The following is an 18301-nucleotide window of genomic DNA, read 5'->3' as shown; positions in this document are numbered from 1 at the left end:
AAAGACCTCAATTATGTTTCCAAGCTGTGCTTTTTCTAGAAGCTTTGTGCACAAGCCCTTCTCCACAGAGTGTGAACAACTCTGGACGCAAGTCTAGGTTCAGTTCCTAATCTGTTCGGGACTAGCCATGTGCCAAGGACACAAAGTTCTTTCTGGCACAAAGTTCTGATTATATTTAAATATTTTGTTAAATAATTGAATGGACAAATGTGCAGGGAAGGAATTTTTTACATCACTTGGTAGAGACTTTTGTCACTGGAAGTTGTTCACTACTTGAAAAAAGTGTTCTTGGAAGAGAGAATGCATACGTTTAAAGGTTTTATTAAAATCAAGGTTTTTTTCCTCAGTGGCAAACGCTTCCAAGTATTGCACATACCTTGGCTTTAGCTTCTACCTGAGCTCCGTCTTGCACCAGATACCGCACGACTTCTGCTTGGCCAGACCGAGCTGCCATGTGCAGCGCTGTTTCTCCTCTCTGGGGAAAGGAGCCAAAGCAAATTAACTGCAGCTCTGAAGAAGAGTGGCATGTTTTATTTGCATAAAGCTTATGATGTAGGGCTTTTTTCTTTTTTCTTTTTTTTTTTTTTAAATAAAAAATGGTCCCAAGCACTTCCTTATTGAAAACTACGAAAGATAGGAAATTAAATACACAAGAATTTCACAGGAACCTGGTCCACGATGGAAAGACTTTGGTGTAACTCTAGGGAGCCTAGTCACCAGCAGTATCAGAAGCATTGCTCAATAATCTACTGTGGCCTCCTCGGGGGTTGAAAGGAGAACACTCACAGGGGTGAGGCAGGAGGGTAAACGAGTGAAGGCGGGCAGGTGGGGCGTACCAAGAGGAGAGCCCACGCTCTGCCCAAGGGAGGCAGCACTACCCCGCATCTGCAGACGGCTGCGGTAACTGTGCAGGATGCCAGCCGTCTCAGGCTACACCTTCCTATTTTTCAAAAGCAGTGGCAGTCTGGATATTTGTGTACATTTCTTCAATGTTACCCACAAAATCACAATTAAAAACAAAACAAAACAAAAGCCAAAATGCTGCATTGACAACATAAGCGCACCCAAGGGCAGGATGTGGCTCGGTGCCTGTCGGTCTGCATTCCCTGCTTTATCTCAACAGGTCAGTACCCTAGGCTTTGGCACTATCCCACAGGGTCATTTTCTTCGCCACTGAACTCCTCCAATCTCCCAGCCCTTTTTCACCACAAAGACTTTAATTCAGATTATCTATTCGTGTATTTAATTAAAAAAATGAAAACAATATAGAAAACATGGATTGAAATGGAAAAAGCAATAAAAATCAAATATATTCTCTCACACCAGTGATGACCACCTTTAAATTGTTTTTTTAAATCGAGCTTTGCTTTATAGGACATCTACCTCCATGGAAGGATATACAAAGAAGCATTTCACACAAAACTTGTTACTGGGTTTACAGTAACAGATCTGGGCGACAAGTTACTTCTCTGATATTTACTCTGAAGGGAGTTTCAGGGTTCTACAGGGTGATGCTTAGTGTAGGAACACAACATCATCCCGTAATTTATGAACTGAGTTCCGTGGGTTTGGTATAACAGTCAAACACACTAAAAAGAAATTACTCTGAAGTTACTTAAAATCACAATAATGATAACATCTGAACCACCTTCTCAACATCCAACACTTCTTTTTTGTGTGTGTGTGTGTGTGAGGAGATCAGCCCTGTGTTAACATCTGCCAATCCTCTTCTTTTTTTTTTGCTGAGGAAGACTGGCCCTGGGCTAACATCCATGCCCATCTTCCTCCATTTTATATGGGACGCCACCACAGCATGGCTTGCCAAGCAGTGCATCGGTGCACGCCCAGGATCCGAACCGGCAAACCCCGGGCTGCCGCAGCAGAGCATGCGCACTTCACCGCTTGCTCCACCGGGATGGCCCCATCAACATGCAACACTTCTTAATGTTTCTATTATCAAAAAGGCCTCTACCACAAAAACTTTATTTTTTTTTAATTTTTTTGGTGAGGAAGATTAGCTCTGAGCTAACATCTGTTGCCAATCCTCCTCTTTTTGCTGAGGAAGATTGGCCCTGGGCTAACATCTGTGCCCATCTTCCTCCACTTTTATATGTGGGACGCCTGCCACAGCATGGCTTGATAGGCGATGCATAGGTCTGCACCCAGGATCTGAACCTACGAACCCTGGGCTGCTGAAGCGGAACATGCAAACTTAACCACTACACCACCAGGCCAGTCCCAAAAACTTTATCTTTTAAAGCATAATGTCTATTAGTAATGTATCTGTAAGGTTAATGGACACAGTTTATAAATCCTAACAATTTTGACCAGCTAGCTATTGAATGGATCTTGCTTTTGAAGTAAAGGAAACCAGAAGTATTTTTTTTTTTCGCTTGAGGAAGATTAGCCCTACTACATCTGTGCCATTCTTCCTCCACTTTGTATGTCAGACACCTCCACACCATGGCTGATGAGTGGAGCAGGTCCGCACCCAGGATTTGAACCCAGGCCACCGAAGTGGAGTGTGCAGAACTTTAACCACTCGGCCACAGGGCTGGCCCCCAGAGTTATTCTTAAATTCTGTCCTTTTAAGCAAATTAAATAGTAATTAATTTAATTATAATAAAAAATAAGTAGATAAAAGCTACCTTTGCCAATTTCTTAAATACTCACAATTGGACTTTCTTTATTAAAAGGATACTTACCACATTGGTGGTGTTTGGTGAGGCTCCATGATGCATTAGTTGTGATACGATATTTACATGACCCATGAAGGCAGCAACATGGATTGGGGTAAGGCCCGACTAGGGGGAAAAGAGGGAAATGTTGGTTTGTTGGCTTATCATAAAAAGGGTTTGTCTGTCTCCCCACCTGCCTATCTGCCCCCCTGCCTGGCATCCATCCATCCATCCATCTATTTTAACATAACCAGTTGAGTGATCAGATCAGAAGATATCAAGACATTCACCACTATGTCACAGATTCTATAAGGCAAATATATCAATACATAATCATCATCTCCCTAAAGCAAGTTCCATGATTACGAAAGGCCTATGTCATAGCCATTAAAGAAGAAAGAAGATGTTTCATATATTTTATATAGATCTATGAAAAGAATTAGAGAGAAATAACTTGAAGATTTTTTTTCCTTTGCTATTAACCTTCCTTATCCATATGACTATGTGTATGTGTACATATGTGGGGGGATGTGATTACATACGCAACAGTAAAAAGTCAACTTTTATTTCAGATCCTATTTTGGCCTTTAAAAAGGATTTCCATGCACTCAGAATAACTGATTATATTACACGTAAAAGAGCGGAGTACCAAACACAAAGCCATCTCTTTAATAAATGAACAAATCAGCATTAATAGTTTCAGTCATTTAATTTTTTAACTTTATGAGTATTATAAATTAAGGTGATATAATTAAGGCAAATATTATAATAGTCACTAAACTAGACCTTAATTTTAAGTTTGCTTCAAATTCTACTCACACCCTCTCCACCCCAAAATACTTATGCTTTTTATATGAAGTGATCTCATTTTTAAATTTTCAGATTTTAATTCTGCTTACACCTTGAACAACATAATTGGGAAAAAATATTTAATATGGTCAGAAAAAGATAACTTGTTTTTTAAAAAGAGAGAAGGAGAAAAATATCAACAGAAATTTGAGAAATGTCAAATATGTGAAAGGAATTCTATACAATAAAAGTGAGGTAAAAGACAGAAGAGGAAGAATTCTGGTTGCCCAGACTTCAAATAGGGAGAACTGTGGAAAATGGGGAAAAGGAGAATTTTGTTATAATTTGGCACCTTTTTCCATCAGCAGGGGGAGTCATTAGAACGTGTGCAAGGCAAAGCCTTCATCGTGGTCTGCACTGCCTTTTAAAGCTCTAAGGGAGCACAGGGCTGGCAGTGGAACCTTGTCATCACCGGCTGGCATCTCTGGACACTTATTCAAACATCAGTCAAAAATCTGCTTTTATTTCAGAGCCCATTCTGATCTTTAAAAAGAGTTGCCATGCTTTGAAAATAAACTTATTATTTTATAATTAAAATAACAGGGTGCCTACCATGAAGCCATAGACTCATAAAAGAGCAAATCAGTCTTAACGTTTTTAACCATTTAATGTTTTAAAATTATAAGTTTTAGAAATCAAGGAAAATATTTCATTTGCAGATAAGAAACTGAGGCAAAGCAATAATCACTAGTCTAGATCTTAGTTTCTATGTTTGCTTCAAACGTCATAGTCTTTATCGACGCATTCAACCAACCTTTACTAAATGATCTACTATGGGATCTACTATGTTGTGGTATATAAAGACCAGTATGACTCAGGCCTGCCTCGATGGAGCCTGCAGTTTCTGGGGAGCTAGGGGAGCAGCTGGGTCATAAGTAAGCTAGCTGGATAAGTGCTTTGATGGAAATATGCACAGGAAAATGTGACAGTCCCGAGGAGGAGCACCTAGTCCAGGCCAGGAGGTGAGTGGAAGTTCCCTGGAGATGGTGGCCCCAGATCTGGTCTTGAAGGATGTGCAGGATTAGCCTGGCAAAGAGGGGACATGTGTAGGGTGCAGACATATGGAGGGGAATGAAAGGGTGTCCAGTCCAGGGAAGTGCTGATGGCTAGAATCCATGGAGATGAGAGGGATGGGGTGGGGTGGGGATGGGATGAGTCTGGAGGGGTCTGCTGTGTTAAAGGCTCAGCCCTGATCCTGATGGACAGGTTCTCTGAGTTCTGTGTTGGTTTGCACAAAAGAAATATAGAGCTAGTCCTTTGCTAACTTCAGCAACACTGTGTTTCATTAATTCTGAGTTTCTATAGAGAGTAATTCTCAGGTTACAAACACACAGAGGTTGTGTTATGCAGGGTTTCTCAACCTTGGCACGTTTGACTTTTTGAGCCAGATAATTCTTGTGCAGCATCTCTGGCCTCTCTCCACTAGGTGCCAGAAGCACCATCCGGTTGTGACAACTAAAAATACCTCCAGACATTGCCAAATGGCCCTTGGGGGGCAAATTTGCCCCCAGTTGAGAAGCGCTGCATTATAGGATTTCATATAGATTACGCTTTCACTGATGGTGCCACTCACCCTTGAACACGACACATGTGTTTTGGGCTATGCTTCTGGTCACGGTGATGTATTTACACAACCCACCCACACTCTTGTCTCTTCTCCTCAGGACTGGCAGCCCCCTGGGTGAAGTGTTCAGAAAGTAATCTGTGGCAGTCACACACAGCAAAACTAGCTGGACCTCGGGGATGGCACTGCTGAGGCTGTTCTTTCAGCATCTGCGGAACCCCAGAATTCCTCCTCCTCTCACCTCGGTAACGGCTTGGATGGATGCACCATGTTTCAGGAGGAGTTCCATTACTTTAATTCGATTCTTCTTACAGGCAATATGAAGAGGGGTAAAGCCATTCTGCAAGGCACAAAGACACAGATCTACTGGACTACGTTCCACTAAAATCCAATTCCGCTGTGTGTGGTAAAATATTTTTGCTAAGTGATGTTCTGTCAAGATTTGGAAATCAGCAGAGACAACAAGGGGTAAAACAGAATGTAGATTCTTTTTGGGAAGCACAGGCAGTCTAGCTCTTCCTAGGAACCCAAGGTGCCCTGGCAATCACGAACAGGAAGGAAACTTTGTCATCATCTCCTCGCAGCTAAGGCAAAAAGGTCATGCATTTCCTTAGATTCTTTTATTTTGGAATTCACTCTCCCAAAAACCATGTCCCTCTTCTACCTCTTTTCAAACACAGACTAAAAGCAGGTGGGCCCCAACACTTGTCCTCATAGCCAAAACTTCACCAATGCTGTTCCAACTTCTCTGCTGCATTTTAGGGCAACTAGAAGACCAGTTCTAGAATGCTTTCCTTCCTTCCAGCTTTAAGATTCAAGTAGGCGCTTACTTCAAGGAAGCAGAAAGTTAACCCAACATAATTTGGATCATTTGGTTTAATATTTAATCTAACAAAAGAATTTTAACAAATTACCTACCAAATCGTACTGCCTGATAATTGAGACCATGGAACATATTTCAGCCACCGTGGGGAGCTATAAAATACCAAGGTCCACTATAAAAGCTTAGGTCAAAGTCACTGCAGGTGCTCCCATGGACCTTCTGAGACTATTTAGCTGGCCATAGTCCATCCCATGATGACTGGCTACAACCTTCACATGTTGTGAAATCTTCAGAGTCAGAGGAAAATGAGAGTGAGAGCCTACACCCTATTTTAAGGCTTTTTTTTATTGTATGGAAAAATGAGTCATGATTGCTAATTTCTTTTCCTCCCTTCTCTGAATTCTAAGATATGTTTGGTATACTGGGCAGGCCAACAGCTCTTGAAATGCTGCTCTGGTAAAAGCTTTTAGAATTACAGTGGCAATGGAGCTGCCTGGGATCTGGAGAGCTCCTCTCTCTTCATTCTTTCCTGCTCACTTTGAATTTCAGAGCCTGCAGAGCACTAGAGGCACAGGGTGATCACACCAGTTGGAAACGAGCAGAGACTCTTCCTAAATCGGTTGATCAGATGGCAGCCTTTACTTCAAAATTACTGGTAAACTCATATGTTCTCCCTAACATTTGGTGACATTTTTTCCTAAACATAGGTGCTTATTTTGAACTAAATTTAAACAGCTTACTAAATTAGGACCATTTATTTTCCCAAGACAACAAACACCACCTTGCTGAGAAAACCAAACTATAGTACAGAGGTAAGGGTTAAAATAGCAAATTATTTTAGGAGCTAAGACTACACACTAGACCAAAATTTTGATTTGTATCAGGAGGAAAAGTAGATGACAGGCAGTATTTCATTATATTACACAGTTAACGTAACATAAAATTTCAGCTCACAAAGTCCTAGACCTCTCATATTTAAGGTAAAGTTTTTTTTATTATTTTGCCTCACGTTTTTAGATCTCGGAAAAAGCTTTTAACTCACGGAATTATAACTTTACCTACAATAGCATAAGGTTGACCACCTCAGTTTTTATACTTGTTTAGTCTTGGGTTTTCATTTATATAAGAGAGTCACTAGTGCAATCATGAAGAGGTTAATGATTTAGCCCCATCAGCCTTGTTCATGTCAGAAATAGAAGGTTTTATAGATTTCCCAGAAGGAAATTTGAAAAAGTTGACAAGAAGTATTTAACTAGACCTTCCATTTTTACCTCCTCAAAAATAATCCCTTCACATGCAGAGGTAGCATGTTGTCAGCAAGACAACGAAGGCTGGGCTTGTTGGCTGAGCCACTCACCAGGGCTTTGGCATTGGGGTTAGCTTTCTTGTCCAAGAGAACTTTGGCGACTTTGTAATGGCCACAGTGGGCAGCCACATGCAGGGCGGTCAGGTAGTCATTGGTGACGTCGTCCACGGGCACGTTATGCTGGAGGAGAAGTTGGACGCAGTTTAAGTGATCCCCTTGTGTGGCCATGTGCAATGGAGACAGTCCATTCTGGAACACAGAGGATAAGCAGGGCTTATTGTTTTACCTTTCAAATGCAAAATACAGTACAAACAGGAACAGATGACAACTGTTTTTCACACGGAAATACCTTCTACTTTTAAAAGGTTTTGACAACTGTTTTGAAGTACTGCTACTTCTAAAACTCGTCTTCCCACTTCTTGTATCAATCGAAAACAAATTTTCAAAGATAATTTCTTTTTCTGATTTAAAAATAGAGTGAATTGCAGTAAGGTCCATTATTTACTACATTTCTAATGAATTGGAATTCTCAATATTTAAGACTAAAAAGGACAAAAAAAAAGCAGGAATAGACTGGTATTTATTAGATTGGTTTTTATTTTGTCCTTATGAGTTACTAATACTTGATATTGAATATTGATTTGATTATTAAAAAAGTTCTGACGACAACCACACTTCATCTTCTCACATCAATGTGTAGAAAGGAAAACCTTCCCTTTTTCCATTAGTCTGCTGCCCCCGTGTGTCTTTGATGAGGAAAGGCAAGGCACTGACCTGCTCATTAACTAACGCTTGCCTCAGTTAGCTTAAATCAACTGGGTTCAATGACAGTTAATCACGTGCAGTAGGAATGAGTCAAAAATTCATTTATAGAGCTGAGGGAAGAAATGAATGCAGTCAAAGGTAAACAAAACCTTCAAAATGGTTAGAGTGACACTTAGCATTCAATACATGTTTCCTAACGGAGGCAAAAACAAAATATTAAGGTGTCAGTCTTTTAAAGCATGTTCCTTTAAACACGGAGGCAAAGTGGAGGAGCCTGGGAAATTCCTAGAGAATCCAATTATCGAGAAAAACTCTATTAATTACTGTAACATAGTTTAACATACGGAGGGGGGCGACAGCACATTAAGTTTCCAAAAGAGTTGTCATCAGTGAACTTTGAAAATAATGATATATTAAATATGCACTGATGAACCAGGTACTTCTGAATCCTCCGGGCCGAGTTATTTCCCCTAATTTATCTATCAACGACATAAAAGAGGAGTTTGAGGTAAGAAAATAAAATGTGAGCCTTCCTTTAGGCACTCTCATGGCATCATTCACATACTGTCATATATTTCAATTATTTGTGTTCCTTGAAAGTAAGAGGTTCATGGTTATAATTTCCCCATGTTGCCCAGCAGAGAGCCTTGCATATATAGAAAGAGCTCAATAAATATTTATATAAATTTTTGTGTGTGTGTGAGGAAGATCAGCCCTGAGCTAACATCCATGCTAATCCTCCTCTTTTTTTTTTTTTGTGCTGAGGAAGACTGGCTCTAAGCTAACATCTATTGCCAATCTTCCTCCCTTTTTCCCCCAAAGCCCCGGTAGATAGTTGTATGTCATGGTTGCACATCCTTCTAGTTGCTGTATGTGGGACACGGCCTCAGCGTGGCTGGAGAAACGGTGCGTCGGTGTGCGCCCAGGATCCGAACCTGGGCCACCGGCAGCGGCGCGCGCACACTTAACCGCTAAGCCACGGGGCTGGCCCCAGTATATTTATATAAATTTAAAGACGTCATATACTGTTAGTCAATCAGAATATTTCTGTCTAAAAAATTCCACTCAAACATTTTGAGCCAAAGTAGAAACTAAGGTGCAACAAAGGATGGGACTGTTTCTCATTTGAGATACTGCCACCCACGAGCATATGCACTCGTGTGTTTCCTGCCAAAACATTCCTTTGCTTTATGTTTTGACACAGTTTCAGAGAAAAACATGAAGTAAACAAAGAAAAAAAATCTGAGAAAACAAATGACTTAGTGGAGAGTAGAAATAGGAGGCAGTGTCAATAAAAGAAGAGGATTAAGAAGTACAAACTTCAGGTTATAAAATAAATAAGTCATGGGGATGTAATGTACAGCATAGGGAATATAGTCAATAATATTGTATCAGCTTTGTAAGGTGACAGAGGGTAACCAGACTTATTGTGGTGACCATTTTGCAATGTATACAAATGTCGAATCACTGTTGTACACCTGAAACTAATATAATACTGTACGTCACTTATACCTCAATAAAAGAAAAAAAAAAGAAGGCAATTCTCTAACAATATATAAAACAACGATATATGAGTGGGAAAATTATAGGTCATTGGAGAAGGACAAGAAGAAAGTAATGATCATCTGCCTTATGGAGAGGGGTCTTATTACATATGACACCCTCATCAAGCTGAAAATATGGATCCAATGTGATGGGTTTTCTTAGCTCAGAAAGATGAAAGTCTTGAAGAACTGGACAGATGGTCTTAAAGTCAGGAATGCATTCATTCCTTTAATATTCATTCAACAAACACTTATTGCCTTATGCTTGGGGTACTGCATCGCATAAGGCAAGGCTCTTGCTCTCATTTTACTGAAAACAGCCAGACAGCAAACAAGTAAACAGACTAAGAAGAAGGCCTCTCTGAGGAGATGACATTTGAGTTGATAAATGTGTGGAGACTGCAGAGACATGGAACAAGCTGAGGGAACTCAGTCTGAGGGACTAGGAAATGAGAATAAACTTCTTGGAGGAAGTGAAAGAAGGCTGGTTGGCTGTAAGATGGTGAGTAAGGAGCAGAATGGGAGGAGATGAGGCGGTCAGATTCTGGTAAGGAGTTTTTTCTCAGTGCAGGGGGAAACTTCCAGGTAAACACGGTAAATGTTAACATGTGTGTTTATCCATCCTTTCCCAAAATGCCACTAAAAAGCAACAAAAAAATTTAAAAGGTAAAATCTGCAAGGGCACATAAGTGCGTACATGTGTACACCCACACACGTGGGAAAGGAAGCAAAAACGGATGCATGATGTCTACAAATTTTGAAATACGAAAAGAGGATTTAAGTGTGGTAACATTTAGCAGAAGAGAGAAGGCTGAAACCTAAGTGGCTGTGGAGGAGTATAATCAGTGGTACGCTGATAAATGTTTAACAACATCTCTTCAAAAAAGAAAAGCCCCAGTATGTAGCATCTGCCAATTTCCATGGTGTAAAGACTCCCCAACAGGACATTACTGAATGTGGAATTGGGAAGAAATGTACACACCTTGAGAGAGGCTCAAAGATCTGGCTCCAATACATCACTGGCTGTAACAAAGACAAGCTGATTTACCTCTCAAATCCCCCCAAGGCAGGGGCTATGGAAACACAGTATCTTGAAAGATAAAGATGAGGCTTGGGGCTGACAGCAGGATTGCTTCACCTGCATATAGAGCTGTCAGGTCTCCAAGCCCTTCCCAACCCAGCAAAGCCAGATAACTGCCCCTTATATCCTGTAGGAAACCAGGAGTTTAGTCTCTGGAGAAAGTGAACCAGAGAGATTCTGGACGCAGGGGCCCAAGGTTTTGGACTAAGGCTGAGGCTCTGGACTAAGAAGAGGTGCCCCTAAAAAAAGGAAGGACAGTATAGATGTTAGGGGTGTGATCTCCAGAGTTAGGCTGCTTGGGTTCAAATCCTTGTTCTGCCACTAGCTGAGATATCTTGAGAAAGTTACTTTATCTCTTTCGGTCTCAGTTTCCTCATCTATAAAAAAAAATTAATAGTAATTGTAGTACCTCGTGGAGTTATTGTGAAGATTAAATGGGTTAATATATGAAGATTAAATGGGCAAAATGCTTAGAGCCTGGTATGTAGTAATCACTATGTAAAATATCAGTTATCATCATTATGATTAAAGTATGCATAGAGGACAGGGAGACTGATAGCCCCTTTTCCTTTTCCTTACTCTGAATGTATTCACACAGGTGTACACTGCAAAAGGTAGGAGGATTCGTCTCCCAAAAAACTGAACTTCTCAGAGAAAAGGTAACTAATCCTGACATTAGATGACCCACCACCACCTGATACACCTGAGCAGAGCCCTGTCTACACTCTCAGAGCCTCCACTCAAATGTTAGTGCCTGACCCTTACGGTTGGTATGGACATTTGTGGGAAAGCTCCAAAATGACAGCAAGAGCCAAAGCCAACAAAGAGAAAAAAGGAAATCTGTGGACTTAGGGACAGATGAGAGGCAGAAAAAAATTAAAGAAAAGTTATCTTGAATGTTCTCAGAAAGGTAATAGAAAATATTGCATTCAAGAACTGGATGCTTTAAGAAAAGAAGCTACCAGAGAATAAGAAAATGTTCCTGAATATTAAACTCATAGAAGAAAAAAATCAAGGAGATTTCTCAGAAAAAAACCAAATAGATAATGAGATGAACAATAGGAGAAAAATGATGAGACAATTTGATCTTTAACTGTACCTGTATTGCTTTGATAAAATGAAAATTAATTTTAAAGAGAACAATGGGAATTAATTGGAGGGTTTTTAGGCAGGAGGTTGACACAATGTGGTTGACAGTTCATATGGCCACTCTGACTGCAAAATGGGAACCGGATGGTAAAGGAGCAAGGCAGGAAACAGTAAGGAAGCTATCATAATGGTTCAGCGAGAGATGATGTGGCTCAGACGACAGCAGTGGGGTAGAAAGTAGATAGATATGGACCACGTGAAAGGAAAAAAGAACAAATATAATGGCTTAGATGAGAAGTATTTGCAAGGCCAAGATGTGATCACATACAATGAGAAATTGTGGCTGGTGAATTCTGTTGGCTAATACCTCTCAGGGCTCACTAATCTAATCCCTACATTTCAAATGAGTGATGGAATTATTCAGACCACTGCAACTCTGTCCATCTTCACTAGAGTTGTTGAGGAAACACTGACCAGAGTGCAAACAGGAGTAAGACATGCTTTTTTTGTTTTGATAAAGTTTAGAAATTAAGAAATATATAAAGATTAATATAGCTTCAAAATCACTGGTTTGATTAATAAAAATAGTAGTGACTCTGAGGTAGCTCGTATGTCCCAAAACTTATTTACAAATATTCTCTTTTTCAAATAATGTCAAATAGTTTTACCATTAAAAAATCCAAAAGACACCGTGTAAAATAATTTTTTTCAGGCAATCATCAGGCAAACAATCATGTTTTTTTCAAATATGTCAACTTCCCCACAGGCCTAAGCAAGGTGCAATCTTTCCAAAATTTCCAGTCTTTATCAGTTAAATGATATCCATGGCCTCTTTAATGGTCTGTGACCTCTCAAGAAATACGCTGAGGAGCTGGAGAAAGAAAGCCCACACCTAAGCTTTAGAGACTATAGATCTCGTAGTTATTCTTTCCCCAACGAGCATTTATTTCTGAGCTATCAAAATTTCATAGAATAAAATCAAGCAGTAAGTGTTCCTGAAACAAAACAAAAACAAAAGCAACACACACAAAAATGACTTTGTGATAGTGTGCCTTCCATCCAAAGGCTTCATAAACCCAAACTTATTTTGAGGTTCTCCAAAGATTTGGTAAACATAGCCACTCTAATTGCTAAATTGAAACTATGGCATTTTCTACCTGATTCAAAAGGCTGGGTTAGATAAACAGTTAAGGGATTCAAAGCTAAATACAGTCTAATGTCCAAAAACTTGGGAAGAAATTACCTTGGTTTTTGAAAGAATGGGGGCAGCTCGATCAAGCAGCATTTCCACCACCTGCTCATGGCCACTCCTTGCTCCACAGTGCAGCGGCGTCAGACCGTCCTATTAAACAAAGGGCAACATCTTCAATTAGATTCAATGGGAAATTTGATAAATGCAGTGTATTTCTTCAAGATTCAGTGTGGCATCCAACGTGCTGTGGACCAATGAGCTTCATGCATTTACTCACATATCTCATAAAATAATTTCATATTTTAAAATGGAACTAAATTTTTCATAGTTTTAGGTAGTTGCAAAGTGTATAATTTCCCACATATTAGAATACTGACATTTAAAAATATAACTGTTCAAAACACTGATGAAAGAAACTGAAGAAGACAAATGAATGGAAAGGTATCCCATGTGCATGGATTGGAAGAATATTGTTAAAATATCCATACTACCCAAACCCACCTATAGATTCAATGCAATCTCTATCAAGATTCCAATGACATTTTTTTAAAGAAGTAGAAAAAACAATTCTAAAATTTACATGGAACCATAAAAGACTCTGAATAGCCAAAGCCATCCTGAGAAAGAAGAACAAAGCAAGAGGCATCACACTTCCTGATTTCAAGCTATACTATAAAGCTATAGTAATCAAAACAGCATGGTACTGGCATAAAAACTGACACATAGACCAACGGAACAGAACTGAGAGGCCAGAAACAAACCCACACATATACAGTCAACTAACATTTGACAAGGTTGCCAAGAATACTCAATGGAGAAAAGATAGTCTCTTCAATAAATGGTGCTGGGAAAATTGGATTTCACAAATAAAAGAATGAAACTAGACCCCTATCTTACACCAAACATAAAAATTAACTCAAAATTGGTTAAAGACTTAAACGTAAGACCAGAAATCACAAAACTCCTAGGAGAAAATGTAGGAAAAAAGCTCCTTGACATGGGTCTTAGCAATGGATTTTTGGATATGACACCAAAAGCACAAGCAACAAAATCAAGAATAAACAAGTGGAACTACACCAAACTAAAAAGCTTCTGCAGAGCAAAAGAAACAATAAACAAAATGACGAGGGAACCTGTGGAATGGGAGAAAATATTTCCAAATCATATATCTAATAAGAGGTTAATATCCAAAATATATAAACAACTCACACAACTCAATAGAAAAAAAATCAAATAATCCAATTGAAAAATGGGCAGAGGAACAGAATAGACATTTTCCCAAAGACATACAAATAGCCAACAGGCACATAAAAATGTGCTCAACATTGTTGGGGCTGGCCTCATGGCCTAGTGGTTAAGTTTGGTGCGCTCTGCTTTGGTGGCTTGGGCTCGGTTCCCAGGCGCGGACCTACACCACTCAGTGGCGGCCACGCTGTGGTGGCCACCCACATACAAAGTAGAGGAAACTGGCACAGATGTTAGCTCAGGGCCAATCTTCCTCAGGAAAAAAAAAAAAAGCTGCTCAACCCTGCTAATTATTAGGGAAATGCAAATCAAAACCACTATAAGATATCACCTCTCCACTGTTAGAATGGCTATCATCAAAAAGACAAGAGATAAATGCTTTTGAAGATGTGAGGAAAAAGAAACCGCTGTGCACTATTGGTAGGACTGTACTTTGGTGCAGCCACTATGGAAAACAGCATGGAACTTCCTCAAAAAATTAAAAATAGAACTACCATATGATCCAGCAATTCCACTTCTGGGTATACAGGCAAAGAAAACAAAAAAAACAGTATGTTGAAGAGGTATCTGCACCCCTAAGTTCATAGCAGCTTTATTCATAATAGTGGATGAACATCGTAAGTGTCCATCATCAGATTAATGGATAAAGAAAATGTGGCAGGGCCGGCCCCTGGCTTAGCAGTTAAGTGCGTGCACTCCGCTGCTGGCGGCCCTGGTTTGGATCCTGGGCGCGCACCGATGCACTGCTTCTCCGGCCATGCTGAGGCCGCGTCCCACATACAGCAACTAGAAGGATGTGCAGCTATAACATACAACTATCTACTGGGGCTTTGGGGGAAAAAATAAAAAAAAAGAAAAAAAAAAGAAAAGAAAATGTGGCATATATATACAACGGAATATATTCAGCCATAAGAAGAAGGCAATCCTGCCATTTGCAACAACATGGACCTTGAGGGCATTATGCTTAGTGAAATAAGTCAGACAGAGAAAAACAAATATCGTATAATATCTCACTCAGATACGGAATCTAAAAAAAAATGCAAACAAAAACCTGCCCCAAACTCACAGAAAAAAGAGATCAGATTTGTGACTACCAGAAGCCAGGGGTGGAGGAACTGGAGGAAGGTGGCCAAAAGGGACAAACTTCCAGTTGTAAGATAAGTAAGTCCTGGACATGTAACATACAACCTGATGATTATAGTTAACACTGCTATACGGTGTATTTTGAAAGTTGCTTAGAGAGTAAATCCAAAAAGTTCTCATCACGTGGAAAAAAACACTTTTTTTCCTTTTTATTTTTTTTGAGATTTATTTTATTCTTTCATTACCTATGAGAGAATGGATGTTAACTTACTGTCGTAATCATTTCACAATATACGTAAGTCAAATCATCGTGCTGTATACCTTAAAATTCTATAGTGCCTTATGTCAATTATACCTCAATAAAACTAAAAGAAAAAAAATAACTGTTCCACTACTCTTTTGAACATCCAATTGAATCTAAATACTATAAGGAAATTGATATCCACCATCTAAAAAAATACACAAACTTTTAAAATAGGAATTTGTAATAGGAATTTTACATTGGTCCTTTTTCCTCTTGCATTTCTATTTCCATTCCACTGCGTCCACATAATTCTTCGTCCACATAATTCTATCTTAATGCAGTATAATTTTATGCTTGAGTGGTTTTTATTGATTACCATATATTTTTCTGCCATGAAAATATATAAATTTAAATTTAAGAAAGGTTTAAAGATTTCCTGAGAACATAAGCCTTTAAGTATCAAAAATAAATCTCCTGATTGGAATTATCAGTATAATAATTCAAACACAATTGATCAAAACAGCAAAAATATATCACTAATTCTTTGATTAAACAAGAACAATTTATTAAAAATTCCTCTTAATAAGATACATGTTTTTACTAGTTCACCAGTATCTGCTAATGAATATTACTTATTGCTAGAATGAGACAAGAGTTCACCGTCAATACTCTCCTAATTTTTGTTTTTATAAATGTTAGTGCCAAGACATCTTGTCTGCATAAATAAGCAGATGGACTTTTGTTATAGCAGTGTCACTAATTCTCTGAATGCCTTCTGAATTACACGCCAAAAATCACTTAACAATCTTTCACCAAAGATTTTTTTTAATGATCCATCATAAGACAACTCTATTAGGTCTTTCATTTTTGTTGGCAGCAATAGGATTTCTAACCATCCAATATGCAGAAGAATTTGTTATCTAATCATTAATCATGCAGTTCTTAACATGACACCATCATTTTGAACTCTTCCCTTTGCCCCCTCTCCGTCCTTCCTTCCCCCTCAGAGGTTTTTGCATCCTGGGGCCACGGGGGTGAGAGTGAGAGTCAGGCCTTTCTTTAGTACTAGAGGAGAAAGACTATTGTATTAAAGGATAGGTGGGCCAACAACATGGATGGACCTTGTGGGCATTATGCTAAGCAAAGTTAGTCAGACGGAGCAAGTCAAATACCGTATGATTTCATTCATATGTGGAAGATAAAATGACAACAACAAACAGACACACAGACACAGAGAATAGATTGGTAGGTACCAGAGCGGAAGGCAAAAGGAGTAAAAGGGCACATGTGCACGGTGACAGATGGCCATTTGGCAATCAGACTGTGGGTGGTGAACACGATGTAGTCTTCACAGAAATTGAAATACATACACCTGAAATTTATATAACGTTATAAACCAATGTTACCTCAAAAAAAAAAAAAAAAAAAAAAGGATAGGTGGGAAATGAGAATTAGCAGGGAGTTAAGGAAGTGTAAAGTTATTCACTTAAAACTATCTAAGTGGCCCCAAACCCTATGAAGTTTTCACACACCCCAGCTTATGTGTTGAAGATTTCTGTATTGGCACTTAATACCTACCCTAAGGATAGTAACATTTTAAGACACACAGAAATGTGATTCAGTGTATTCAAATCACTTTCTAGATTGTGTGAGCAGATCTTGAAAGTAAGCCTAATTATCCTAACATATAATCAATAAGCTATAATTTTATTTCTAAACTACTAGCCAAATCTCAAACTGAAAATTCCTTAAAAAATGAAATTTGAATCACAAACATTACATAAGCTGATTTGAACATTCTTTGAGCATATTTAACTATTCTGCCTTTTATGCTGACTTAAAACATTTGCTCTTATAAACCAAAGTAATATAACAGTCCTTCAAGTTGGAAACAACATTTTGCTAATAAAATAGAATAAAATAAAATAAAATCTGAGAACAAATAAAAAATACCATGAAATCCAAATGTCTTCCCAGTAATGTAAAACCTAAAAATATCTGAAGGAGAAATAATATAATGGTCACATCTACCTTCCAACACAAAAAACATTTCACATAGACCCTACACAGTGATTGTCTTTTATGAGCTAAAATGTCAACTTTGTTTCTTTCATTCTCTCATAAGTAGACTCTAAGACTTAAGAGGTGACAGAATATGTGTAGACATTTTCAAACTATGGTCACAAAGAAAAAATAATTATTTTAGTCCAACTCTTTTATTCTTCAGAATGACCTTCCTCAAAGCAAAATGCTACCTACTGAATACAAAGTGTTCGGGTATCTAAGAGCAAAATCTACCTCGACTCGTTAATCCTTTGAAGTATACTGTTCCTTACAGACATACATTTTTGCTGATTTAACCTTTTTAAAAAAGTTTTAATTATGGAAAATTTCAGACTATAGTGGTCAGAATAGCGTAATGAGCCTCTAGGTACCTGGTGCTCAGTGTCAACAATTGTTGCTTCATGGTCAATCTGGATTCATCTATATTCTGGACCTTTTCTTTCTTGTATTATTCTGAAGCAAATCGCTGATATTATATCATTTTGTCTTCACAATTACCTCTACATGGAAGGTGTATATTTTACACCATTTTATAAATGAAGACTCTAAGGTTCAAAGAGGTTAAATTATTCATCCAAGGCCATGCAGGCTGAATTCAGACTTTAGGCCAATGCAGATTGTGCAAGACAATCGCGGGATGTCTCGGGAAGAGTTATTAAGACAAAGCCCCTCTCCTCAAACTTTCAGCTACTACAGCCTTCTTTTATCTACATTTTGAAGCTGCTACCTCTGACCTCTAGAGTTAATTTACTAAAAACTTACAGAATCTATAGA

At 38.8% G+C, this 18301-nt stretch overlaps 1 protein-coding gene across 16 annotated transcripts in view; it reads right to left on the bottom strand.

Annotated features, from left to right (window-relative positions):
* The window catches only part of ANK3 (ankyrin 3), a 641124-nt gene that overhangs the window by 155937 nt on the left and 466886 nt on the right, over positions 1 to 18301 (bottom strand). For all 16 annotated transcript variants that reach the window (XM_058543390.1, XM_058543388.1, XM_058543400.1 and 13 more), the window contains exons 9-13: positions 12943 to 13041; positions 7272 to 7469; positions 5333 to 5431; positions 2706 to 2804; positions 377 to 475 (exon numbers count right to left, since the gene is read on the bottom strand). In XM_058543390.1, coding sequence (XP_058399373.1) covers positions 377 to 475; positions 2706 to 2804; positions 5333 to 5431; positions 7272 to 7469; positions 12943 to 13041 — 594 coding nt within the window. The remainder of the gene's footprint in view (positions 1 to 376; positions 476 to 2705; positions 2805 to 5332; positions 5432 to 7271; positions 7470 to 12942; positions 13042 to 18301) is intronic.

The sequence above is a fragment of the Diceros bicornis genome, chromosome 6, assembly GCF_020826845.1.
Source record: "Diceros bicornis minor isolate mBicDic1 chromosome 6, mDicBic1.mat.cur, whole genome shotgun sequence".
Classification (NCBI taxonomy): domain Eukaryota; kingdom Metazoa; phylum Chordata; class Mammalia; order Perissodactyla; family Rhinocerotidae; genus Diceros; species Diceros bicornis.
Note: the sequence above shows the minus strand (reverse complement) of the source record. Positions and strands in the feature narration are given on the sequence as shown.